Source organism: Phaethon lepturus, unplaced genomic scaffold (genome assembly GCF_000687285.1).
Source record: "Phaethon lepturus isolate BGI_N335 unplaced genomic scaffold, ASM68728v1 scaffold53861, whole genome shotgun sequence".
Lineage (NCBI taxonomy): Eukaryota > Metazoa > Chordata > Aves > Phaethontiformes > Phaethontidae > Phaethon > Phaethon lepturus.
The window spans coordinates 22,626-35,000 of record NW_010518101.1 but is presented as its reverse complement, the minus strand read 5'-3'; the positions used below and the strand labels follow the sequence as shown (position 1 = coordinate 35,000).

The 12,375-nt window shown below is 44.9% G+C and overlaps 1 protein-coding gene across 1 annotated transcript in view; it reads left to right on the top strand.

Annotated features, from left to right (window-relative positions):
• Positions 1-12,375, top strand: part of LOC104615957 (desumoylating isopeptidase 2-like) — a 33,444-nt gene that overhangs the window by 4,169 nt on the left and 16,900 nt on the right. The window contains exons 3-5 of the mRNA XM_010296588.1: positions 8,592-8,664; positions 10,005-10,098; positions 11,155-11,296. Of these exons, the coding sequence (XP_010294890.1) occupies positions 8,592-8,664; positions 10,005-10,098; positions 11,155-11,296 (309 nt within the window). The remainder of the gene's footprint in view (positions 1-8,591; positions 8,665-10,004; positions 10,099-11,154; positions 11,297-12,375) is intronic.

Below are 12,375 nucleotides of genomic sequence, written 5' to 3'. Positions count from 1 at the left end.
AGTCAGTCTCACCATTTCCCTGATCATTTTGCTGCTGTTCTTTTTGAATACCTCTCAATTTGTCATTGTGAATGCGTCTAAGGCAAAGGCATTATCACTTTGCTAAGTTTATAACACATCCAAGTTTCTCAGGCACGTTCCCTGCGTAAATACACTTCAGTGTAATCCTGCAAATGCATGCTATTTTTTTCTGGCTTCATATACTTGAGGTTAAGATTGTACATGAAAGCTGTCAAAACTAAGGAGATCCAGCATGTGAAGTGGTGTGCAATAGCATGGATAGTCCTTCTGCAGGGCTGCTTATGAGACCACTGTCTGGGACAGGCTCTGGCACATGCTGCACCCATCTCCAGAAACTCCCCCTCAGTGGTTTGTTTTGATGCCACCAGTCCCACCCTTCAGCTGACTCCTTAGGCACGGTCAAGACTGAGGTTAAGGGAAGCAGGTGGAGGTTGGAAAAATGGCATATTGCTTCTCATATGGCACAAGCGATCCACTACAAGTACCGTGTTGTGTCCACAGTGTCGTTAGTGTCGTGACTGGTGCAACAAACCCTTGGGCTGGTGGATTAACTTCTGCTGGCTTCTGTGTGAACTTGCAGACAGAAGAGACAGGGGTGTTCATTCTGCAGGGACATAAAGTAGTTGCTTCATTTAACCAGCTAGTTTTCCTATCTCTCCATTGGTAAGTCAGGTTCCACTCAAACTCTGAAACACAGGTTGGATGAGTGTTCACTGTCCCCAACAAGAGTCAACTGTATTTAATGCAGAGCATGCTGGATCAGCTACCTTCTGAATAGCAGGTTACAAATGTGCATGGCTTGAGGCAAAAGATACACAGTGGTAAACTTCCTCCCAGATGTGGCTGCAGGAAGGAAGCTCTGCTCAGGACAATGCTTGCCGTCAGTGCAACAAAGTAGAAAGTGGAACAGTAATGGAGAAAGCAGAAAATTATATGAGACTTCAAGTAACACCGGTATATTTAGCCAGGACTGTACCTGCCTTTTTGTAGGACAAGGCTGTAAGTAGAAACACTGAAGGCATCCCATTCTCACAGCTAAATCTTGTTTGATTTTTAAATAAAATATTCAGAATATACTCAAAAGTTAACTGCTGAAATGCATACTGTTTCCTTTCTGCAGCATGATTAATATTTTCTTCTGTCCTGCTTCCAGTAAAATTGCATTGCATCACAACACTGAAGGATAAGTAGATTTCCAACTCCCCCTCAGCAGCAGCGTCAGTTTTTAATCCACATACAGCATTTTAGAAACCACTGAAATGAGCTCTTTATGCTTCATGACTGTGAAGACTTTAATGTCAGCTTATGCATCAGGCAATGCTGAAGCATGTTATAACATGTGAAAAGCCACAGCAACCTCCAAAGAAATTCTTCCTCAAGAGACAGATAAGGAATGTATTTAGCCCAACCTGAGGGGAAAAAGTCCTTTGCAGAGCAGAACCTGGCTGAAATAGAAGAGCTCCTGAGACAAGAGTTGACTGTCGCGGTCCTATAGAGGTTTGGTGTGTCATTCCTCTCAAGGGTAAAGTTGAGCATCTTGCCTTGTGTCTCTTCTCTCAGCATTTGTGGGTTTGCATGAGGGAATATGTTTAGCAGTATAAGCTGTAAATTTCAGGCTCATTTCCCAGGAGATTCCTGGTCTATTAGAGTGTATTAACACAAAGGGTGGAGATCTGTCCTCAGCAGAAGCTCCTTTAATTCAAAATGCAGCAGAGTGGAGTCAGTTGCATGCCAAGAGAAGCCTTGTCTTTTTCTTCTTTCTGTAACATGACTGTGCTCCTCAGATGTCTATTCTCCAGCCAGTTCTCCTGTTCTGGTCCAAATCTGAAGTGTCCCAGTCTTTGCGACCAAGTCTGAAGTGGGGTCCTTGAGTGGGGTCCTTGTATAACCCTGTATCCCTGCTTCATCAGAGCTACATCAAGCTCTCTGGCTGCACTGCAGCTGCAGATTTCTCAGTACTTGGATACTCTTCTGGAATAAACCCTGTAGTTCCTCAAGCTTTGATCAGTTCTGCCAGTTAGGTTGTTTGCAAATATGCCAATGACCACACTCTGAGAACTGTTTTCATAAGACTTGCAAGTTATTGCCTATTGCAACTGGAGGGTGAGCCTGTATAAACAGAGACCTGCTTACTGCAGTATTTTTGTTTCTTTAACACTCTCTGGCATTAAGTGAAAGTTAGCATACCTGACTAAAGCAGGCACTTTTGGCTAATTGGATTTGGAGTGACCTGACGGGCTGTCACGCCCTGGCCCACGACATGCAGATTGATAGCTTTTGCCAAAAGCGAAGAGGCTTCACCACCGTGGGAGGTGATCCTCCAGCCAGGAAGAGCACTGTCCTGTGTGTGCTGGAGTGAGGACCCACCCAGATAGCTTTTCCCAGGTATGAAGTACCAAAGAGAGATCTGTGTCATCGCTCCTCTTCTCAATATCCTGTTAAGCTTCTTTTTTAGTTGCTGTTCTGCCCACATGCATTTAAATTCTTTTCTGCTTAATCTGTATTCACAGTATATTAGGAAAACAGCGTTTTAGGCTTGGTTAATACACAAGCCTTGGACCTCTGGAGAGCTGAGTGTAAGAGAGACACAGGTCACACTGAAATGAGCTGGGGTCTCATCCAATTGCTGAAGAAAACTTACTAATAGCAGCCATGCTGCATAATTTGATGTCATTCCACATGATAATGAGTTTTTATTCCTAGAGCTCCAGGCCAGAAGGGGTGAACAGCAGAAGGGCTAAGACATACTGGCAGAACTGTGTGCGTGCCTAGGGCTGTGGGACAAAAGTGAGCACTAGTGCAATACGACTGAAGCGCCTTGGCAAAGATCTGTGGGAAGTCCCCTGTCCTGCATGTCTGTAGTTGATGTAATGTTTCCTTCACCACTGCAAGCATTAGTCACGGAATAAAGTCTGTGATCTGTTTTGGGCTCTCTCCTTCCACCGCTGCGGGCCCAAGATTCTGTATCCTGGTTTAGAAAAATATATTGGGGGAAACTGAAACTCATTGGTTTCTTGAAGTGATGTTCTCTAGCTTCATCTTTTGTGCTCTCGTATTTCACATTTGGATCAACACATTTCAGGAAATAATGCTGAGATGTTACCAGCTCCCTGGCTGGTCTTCTGCATCAATCTGATGTTGCCTCTTCATCTTTTGTGCTCTCATATTTCACATTTGGATCAACACATTTCAGGAAATAATGCTGAGATGTTACTTTGATGCTCCCTGGCTGGTCTTCTGCATCAATCCAATGTTGCCTTTAATACTGGCTTTTATGTTGAGCTTTAACATACCAGAGGATTTTCCTGGTGTTTGCGATATGATAGATCCTCTGCATGTTTTCATGAGGCTGCCTAGGTAAGTTGACTGCAGGAGCCAAGCACTGCTAAGCCCAGGACAAAGCCTCTGACAAAAGACTTTACACAGTAGCAGAGGTGTGAAGAGATGTTCCTTGCCAGTCTGATTCTTTTCATGGAGCACTCTAGTTAGCAGATGGAGCTCTGGGTGTCCTTCACTTGGATTTGTTCAGCCAAAGGTCTCTTTTGTGGTGAGCAAGCTTCCCTGTCCTACAGAGAGGAGACATCATCTCTGCAAAGGAGAGCTTGGTGTTACAGTGTGTGACTTGGCTCTCAAAGAGGAAAGGATTAAAATCAAGCCTAGGTGGTAGGGTAGACAGCCTGTTATTGGGTCTGTGTTGCCAGGAGCGTTCCATGACTAGCAGAGGGTGAGGTGATTTGGCCATTTCCTTCAGTCCCTTGGTTCTTCCTTGCTAGCAATGTCAGAATATCATCTGTAGCTCTGGTCCCCCTTTAATGTTATTTTCTTGTTCCTAGAAACAAAGCTTTGCCAGGGAAAAGGAAGTAATTCTACCAACTTATGCAGATGCTTTGAGAGGCGATATGGTTAAGTTCGTTACTGGTTCATTATCTGCACGCATCTTTAGTAAAGGCATCTTTTTCAAAGTAGTGTGTGTGGTTGCACACAGACATCAGAGCAACTGGGCTAAGTCAGAACAAAACCCTAATCTAGTCTGGTATTCTGGCTCAGATGATTGTGTGTGATACCTGTTGAAAAGTAGAGGAGCATAGCAAAGATCCACACCACTTCCTTTGGATACTCAGAGTTTGCTACTATTTGCTGAAACCAGATTTGTTTAGCAACTCCCAGTGGATTTCTTTTCTATGTGTTCATACAGATCATAAGAGAGGATGGGTTAGTGTCTGTTCAGCAGTGGATGGATGTGGTGGAGTGGAATATCCAGTCTGTACTAGGGTGATAAATTGAATATTGCTTAGTGTGTTGGCTGCTCAGAGAAAGTAGTAGCTGAGATAGTCACGGAGGTGGTCTTGTCTCCAGCCTCTAGGGAGCTGGTTAGTTAAGCTACTCAGCACATTTGTACAGGAAAGATTTTGGTGATACACCATGGAAAATAATGGTCTGAAGTAGGGAGGTAAAGAGAAAGACTGTGATAGAAACTCCAATGTCATAATATGATATTAATTGATGGCGGAAGTTAGTGATTACATGGATGGGCCTCTCCTGTCTGAAAACCCATGTTTGTGATAGGAGTTCCCAGGAATTCCTGCTCTGAAATGTCCCAGGATGACATAATCTGCTAGTACCACACCATCTGCTTCTCCATCCATCCTAGACCTACCAGAAGCATATCAATATAATGAGGCTTTTTAGTTTCTTTCCTTTCTGGGCATGGTTCACCATCCTGGTAAGACTTTCGCTTCTATCTCTGTGTGAAAGGTGGATAAATGAAGTGAATAACACAAAAGCTGACTCAGAGTATCTCCCAGAATCTCAACTATCTCACCAGACACTTTGATCTCTGAACCAAATCAGAGATCAGGGAAATCAGGGAAGGCTTGAAAAAAACCTGGAAAATTCCAAATTCTACTTTGTCAGGGACCTGCATTAAAAGCTCTTAACCAATACGCTACAAGCTGTAAATGCAAAGAGGTTCCTCTCTGGGTTTAAATCTTGAGTCCTCGGCTATCTGCCGCTTTTGTGAAGTGGTTCCAGTCTAGTTAGTTTTCCTCTCTGCCTCTCTTAGCTTCTGAGCTGTTCTCTGTCTCTGCTGAAGATGGAAATGAGACAGAATGCTCCAAGTCCCCTTCTGTAGGGTTTATGGCACGATTTTGCAGGCAGTATGCGATGCAAGCATGAATCACAGCTCCCTTTAAGATACTGCTGCAGTCGATTCCCTGGCTCTTCCATCTGACTCAGAACAGGCTGTAGATTTTTGTTTTTAATCTAAGCAGTAGCCAGTTTACTCCAGAGATGAGTATTTGCTGACTGTTGCAACTCTGAGCATAAGAACAGCAGCAAAACCCTTGGAAAACGAGGCCAGCTTGTGCGTGTGTGTACAAACCTGGTTTCAAATCTGGCTCAGATTCTCTCTTCCAGCTCAGCAAGTGACTGACATGTTCACTTTAGCATAGCTTCCTCCCGAGACAAGCCGTGGGCTGTGCCAAAGTGCCGCGAGGCGTTCGCTGCGTGTTCAGTCGCACACTGGAGGCAGATTCTGCAGCACCCTGGAGACAGGGGTGAGATGAGGACAGTAGCAGCCATGATTCAGATCTGCTTTGCATTTTGGTCTTGCTGATAGATAATACTGAAAATTTTCATTTGCAGTGAACCAAGATGCAAATCCGATCCCACTTCAATAATGCCCCTGCGTTATTGAACTGATTTGAAAGAAAGTACTAGGCCAGTCCTACTTCCATTCAGTTCAAATTCAGGTGTGGCTGAGGTTATTGCAGTTCAGTCCATAATGGTTCATTAAAGGGATCCATAGGGAAAAATATGCCATTTAAATACAGAAATGCCCATGTGATGGTCGTAACACCTGGCATAAGCCAGAGAAATTCTTCTGTGCATCTCTCCTTTGTCTCTGGTGGGGCCTCGTCATCATTTGTGTTTCCAGGGCTGTCCTGCAGCCTGGCTCTTGGCTCCTTCAGTTGGGCAGGGTGGGTTTTGAGGGCTGTGGACCTGTGCTGGGAACAAGAGCGGTGCAGTCAGGTGAGGGACAGGGAAGACTTGTGTTCTGACAGTGCTGTGCACAGATGAGGTGAACAGGTCTCCGTGCATTATTCTAACATGGTAATCAAGGAGAGGTTTGATTTTTCCCTGCTTGTTTGCTTGTTTGTTGTTTGGATACAACATAAACTTTAACATGGAAGTAGAAAAAGCTATAGCGGAAAGTGGCTTTCAGTTTAACTTTCTTGTTTGAAATACAAAGCCTGATGCAGACCAGCCTCTGCAGATAGCCCTGACTTTGATAGCTGGCAAGAGCGTTTCTAATTTAAAAAGTCTCCCTTCTCTTCCTATTAGTTACTCCTCTCAGCAAGGCAGCTGGCGTGACCTGGGGATGTAGTGCTTGTATTGTTGCTGTGAGACAATAGCTCAGCCTGAGGGAAGAAGACAACCTACTTACCATGTCCTCTGGGAGTTGTTACAGTGAGACTCTGTAGAAACCAGTGTTTCTCTAAAGCTTACTGAGGCTATCTGCGACTCTGAGGAGTTAACCCATGAGATCTGGGAGATCAAAGAACTGAACTGAGGGCTATGTGTCCATGGGAGACAGGCTTTGGTCTCCTCAGCAGATGTGGCTGGTGTCATATGGGCTCCTGTATGCAGCCTCCACCTCTGCATCTTCTTCCCCAGTCAGAGCAGAGGACTGCAGAGGACAGGGCAACAGCGACCTGTAGAGAAGGGCAGCAGAAGGCAAGGGCACATCACGTCCCTAAATACCAGGCATGGCGTTCAACAGAGTGGTCACTGCTAATCTGCTGGCAGTGGTTGAGAGCTACCTGACCTAGCTCCACCCCGATGCTCTGGTGTATCCTAAAAACAAGAGTTTGTATGATTCAAGTGAAGAGGTAAGTGGAGGTTATACAAGGTCTGAAGAGAGCAGTGGGCAGGGGCCCAGCTAGGGTCAGGTGGTTTGCTGCCTTCCTGCAGTAATACATCATTTGTGACACCAAAACTCACAAAGAACAAGCAGCAGCATTACAGGGAAAGGGAACTGCTGTACTGCCAGAGGCAAGCGTTTTGGGAGACATGGTTTAAGATATCAAGACTGGCCATACATTAAGGCAGCCTTGGGACTGCACTTTTCACATCAAAACTACTGCGTTTTTCCACAGTAGCAGTGGTCTCACAGAAAGCATTTCTGGGTGATTTACAGAGCTATTGCAGTCATCAAAAATACATAAGCAAGCAGTGTGAGGAAAGTAGATGGCATATGCCAGACCTCTGGTTACCTGACAGCAGAGGGGTTCTCACACATACAGCTCAGTGACACCAGACACCAGGGAAGGTGCAGCTTATGCTGGCTGCACCAGAAGCAGCTACCAGACCCAAAAGAGGATTTTAGCTGAATGAACCTGTCATGTCATTGTATGAGGACAAGTGAACAACATTTGCTTTTCTTGCAGTGCTTGATGAAAATAAGAATTCAGTTGCTCTGAATGACTAGAGATGCATCTTCACTGTGCAGTAGCTGTAAGTGAACTGTAAATATACCAGGCACGGGCAGTTTCCACTCAGTTCCTGAAAATATAATTTCTGTAGCAGTACAGCTCTGCAGCTAACCTAATAAATACTGGTGCTGAGCAGGGCTAATTATCTCCAATGCAGCACTGCCCTGGCATGGCTGTGCAGCTTCTCGCTCCATAATTAGCTTAGCTGGGACTTGTTTGGGTGTCTGCACTGTCCTTCATGGTATGGTGGAAACAGTGAGCAGTGCTTGGTGGAGAAGCATCTCAGGCATGCACCAGACTGCAGTATTCCCCTGCTTTTAATGTAATGGGGAAGTGCTGGACTCCAGAGCAATGAAGTCACTTAACAACTCTTCTTGAAAATTTGTCTTTGACTTGGGTGAAGTTGTGGTCACCTTAGACCTAATTTTGGAGCAGCAAGCCCTTGCCTCTTCTGAAAACACTGTTTGATAGTATATGGTACCTCTGAGCAAAATGTTGGCTAGCATGCTCCGAGTTTCTTTTTTTTTTAAATTTTTTTTTAAGCAGTTACCAATGTCATATAGATAATTACTAAATGGTACTTCTCTGACCTACAGGGGAATAGACCTCTGTCTCTATGATCTCATTGCCTAAAACCATCTTAATAAAAAGCGGATGTTGGGAGGTGATGTAAGTAGCTGTGTGGAAAATATTTGGGGATTCTCTAACTCAAGGTTTTGAAGAACAGATACAACAAGTGAATTGGTAAAACTGGCTCAGTGTCAGCTACTTAAGTGAGAAGATCCTATCACTACATCCTATCACTAGTTCAGGTCCAGTTATATCTTAATACAGGTTAATGCCTTACATGGAAAGGATTGATGAGCATTTTTTGAGAACTAATCCCAGCCAGCTGTATAAACACAGTGCCCATTTGTGTTGGTCTGTAAAGACACTCTGTTTGTCTAAAGGTAATTTCAAAACCACTCTTGTCCTTAAAAGAAGTTATCCTGAGGACAGGAGATGAGGGATATACCTTAGACCAAGATTGTGTGTTTTCCACTAATGCTTCCAAATGTGGCTTTTCTCTTACTGTAGTACTGGATAAATGAATACACCTCCACCTTGGGGATTGGTGTCTTCCACTCTGGCATCGAGATCTACGGGAGAGGTATGAAGTATTTCCTTTTCACTACCTGCAGAGCATGGGGGCAACTGTATGGCTAGTCTGATATGGAAAAGCACCCCAAACTTACAGCTTTTGGCAAGGAATGTTTTCAGGAATGAAAAACTCGGCTAGTTCTCTTTTTACAGTCCATTGTGGAGTCCAGCAGGAACTTGTGCAGTTCTGTCATGAACCATATAGCCCTTCATATTTTCAGCATGTAACTGCAGCCTCTGTAGCTTGTGCAGGTGTGTAGCAGGATGGCAGATAGGAGGGACCAAGTAATGTTGGAAAGGCTTTTGCCGGTGAAGGAGCAGGAGAGAGAAGAGGGGAAATAAGGGAGGAGGAAGAGAGGCAGATCAGTGGTTGTCTTGAGACCTCCATATGCACATTGGTGCTAATTCCCTGCCAGGGTAAATCTGTTTTGCAGTAATTCTTTATGAATGTCTATGGTCTAGGAATCTTGGAATATGGATTTCCAGATCTTGGAAACTGCTCTTTTGAAACATCAGAGTTACAAGGAAAAGAAAATGTCTTGTAAGACTTTTGAAATTGTCTGGATGGGGTTGAAGCTGCTTAGAGCACCTACTGCAAAAGGCGCAATCAAGGGATCCGGGAAAACAGCTGTAGTGCAGTGAAGGACAGACTAGTATCACAGACTTCCCGTTTCCTTCTTCAGCATTAAATGGGAATGACTTGGGGTATCTTACTCATGTTTTTTTTAGCCAGTGCCATGCAGTACATAAACCCCTGAGGTGCCATGCTCCATCTTGAGCACAGAAGCTTTCCCAGGCTGTGTGAGATGGTGAGGTCTACAGGCTGTGTTTCACAGGCTGTGCAAGATAGCTTGTATGACATGGAGGGACCTCCTGGCTCGACCTGCCTGCTGAGGCAGCAGAGCACAATCAGCTTGACTTTCTGCAAAGAATTCCCAGTTGCTACCTGTAAATCCCTCTGGAAGAAGACGATTGATTTCTCCCTACTCTAGAAAAGACTTCCTCCAGCTGGGTACCACCACCGACAGTCTATCGTAGTGTTTCTACATGCTTCCACTGCAGAACTTTCCACTGAGAAGAAGCCACTTGGACAGGGACACAGGGAGACTCGGAGATTTTTCCTGGTGCTGTGGGAAAGCAGTAGTGTTAAGATGGAAGGGAGGCTGTGAGGGCATCCTCAGGCTGATAGGTAACCGGACAGAGAAAATGGCTTTCAGAGTCTGTCTGAAACCGATGTTGGCAACAGCCCAGCCCCTGCTGCTGATGCTGAGCCGTGCAGACAGCTGCCATAGACTTTCTCCTAACATTGCGTTCATTCAATTACTCACAGTCTGTTTCTTTCCTTGTCAGAGTTTGCCTATGGAGGGCATCCCTACCCTTTCAGTGGGATTTTCGAGATCACACCTGGCAGCGCGGTAGAACTTGGCGAGACCTTTAAATTCAAGTAAGGGCCCTTTTCTACATCTTCCCCTCTGCCCCCGGCAGCCATCGGTGTAGGGGGAACAGGGAACTCCTGTCCCCTGGGTCCCCCTTTCCCTCTCCTCATAAGTGCCCTAACTGCATCCTGTTCGTGATCCTGGTTCAAAGGCAGCCCTGCAGGGATTTTGGAGGTGGATAAAAGAGCGTGTACACTAAACAGGGAACAGTGCTGAACTGTGTTTGGCAGGGTTTAAAAGCATACTTACAAATGAATGCAGTTCTCTCTTCCCATTTTCTTCATTTTCTGTGCTCCCAGTTTCACCTGTCAGCCGGAATGGGAGTAACTGTGTTACACAGAGCCAGCGCACGGGGGGAAAAACAAAACCTAGTCTTTTTATGAGTATCACCTATTTATGGATACTGCACAGACTACCAGAAGTCATCTTGTGTGTTTATTGCTACTCTGTCCCAAGGGACAGGCCAGCTGCTAGAGGAGTCTGAGACGATGCTGCATTAACGTGTTGTTCAAGCTGCTCAGGCTGTGGGTCAAGGAACTGCCCATGGCAAGTGGGGCTTGACCTTCCCAGGCTGCGTTTATGTTGAGGTTTGTTGGAGACTTTTAGAAGCATTATTGCTGTTGAGTGAATATTGGGAGAAGCAATAGGTTTCTGCATAGAGTTCTCAGTCTGCTCCTTCCTGGTCCACCCCATGGAAAACGTCTTCCTTGTTGGCAAATCATCTCCTCTGTCCTACTGGAAGTTACTATGGAGGGGCGATGGCAGAGTGGGAGCAGATCCCCAGAGCTGAGACTTTCCTGGTGGTAAGCAGGAAGTCCTTGGGGTTGTAGCTTGTGCTGTAACCTGCTTTGTGGATAAGCTGGGGACATTACTGTGCCATTTTGTTAGTGAAAGTCTCTGATAGCCCCAGACATGCATGTCCATGTTTTAAGCCTGTCCTTCTTGCCATTTCTGGCAAGATCATTTGCCTGATCTTGTCTGATCATTTCCTTTTTCCTGGGTATGTGTCACTCTCTTCACTGTATCTGTCCATGTTTCCTGTTGCGTGTTTTGTTTTTAACTAGAGAATCTGTTGCCTTGGGCACTACGGACTTCACAGAAGAGGACGTGGATAAGATTATGGAAGAGCTGGGCAAGGAGTACAAAGGCAACGCGTACCACCTGATGCACAAGAACTGTAATCACTTCTCTGCTGCTCTGGCTGAGGTGGGCACAGCTATCTCTTTTTTTTTTTTTTGGTATTTTTTGCGGCTTCAGATCTGTAGTAGTGCTTACAGAAAGGGAACTGGGGTCAGCACAGCCTGCCAGGCCAGAGCCCACTGCCCTTAGTATTTTTGGAAGCCCTTTGCTGTTGAAAGGGATGGGAGCAGGAGGTGGAGATGCGGCAGGTTTATCACACATTTGGTCTAAATTATGTGGGGAAATTAGGAGTGACTGCATTTTGTTTCACTGAATAGGCACTGAGCAGGAATTGGAAGGACAGACCTGTCTAGCATGCAAATGTGCATCACTTCAATAACAAGCACAAATAACCCTACATGATCTGCAAAGGAATAAAAATGGCTTATCAGTGTTCTGCAAACAAAAATTTGCAGTATTCAGGAAGTGGGTGTCCCTTTTCCTTATTTAATATGCACCATCTAAAACCCATTTTAAAAAACTATTGATTTTTCTCATAGCCATCTTCCTTTGCTTGCTCGTTTTCATGTTCACAAAACCACTGTGAATTATAACAGAGCTGTTATTTCTCTTCAGAGAGAACTGAAGCACAGAGAAGCACAAATTTATCTTGAGTGTCTGCTAATTTGGGATATTTGATTTTCAGTTCCTGAAGATTTGAATATCTGGGGGGAAGCTGCTTTCTGCCTCACCCCCCAGATGAAATGCTCAAAGTGTGTTTCAGTTAAGGTGTGAGTATTCAGCACTTGGCTAAGTCTCAATTCAAGATCTTGACCCAGTGCCAGAAAAAGACATGAACAGCACAAAATGCAAGTGACAGTCCATAAAAACTGTTTCTGTGCTTTCCATAGGTGTGTTATGGCAAATGTAAGGATAGAATCTCATTCTTTGCAATAGAGTTCAACTACTTTAAAAGTGAAACTTGAATTTCTCTTTCTGGAGTCCCCATCCTCATTCATTACACATTTCTCACCTTTCTTCATCATACGGGGCAAGAGTCCTGTGCCAATAACCTCTTTTGCCACAAGTGTCCATTCATGCCCAAATAGGCCTATCGGGGATCTTGAGCGCAGTGAGATTCTGTAAAAAAACAAAAACGTATGATT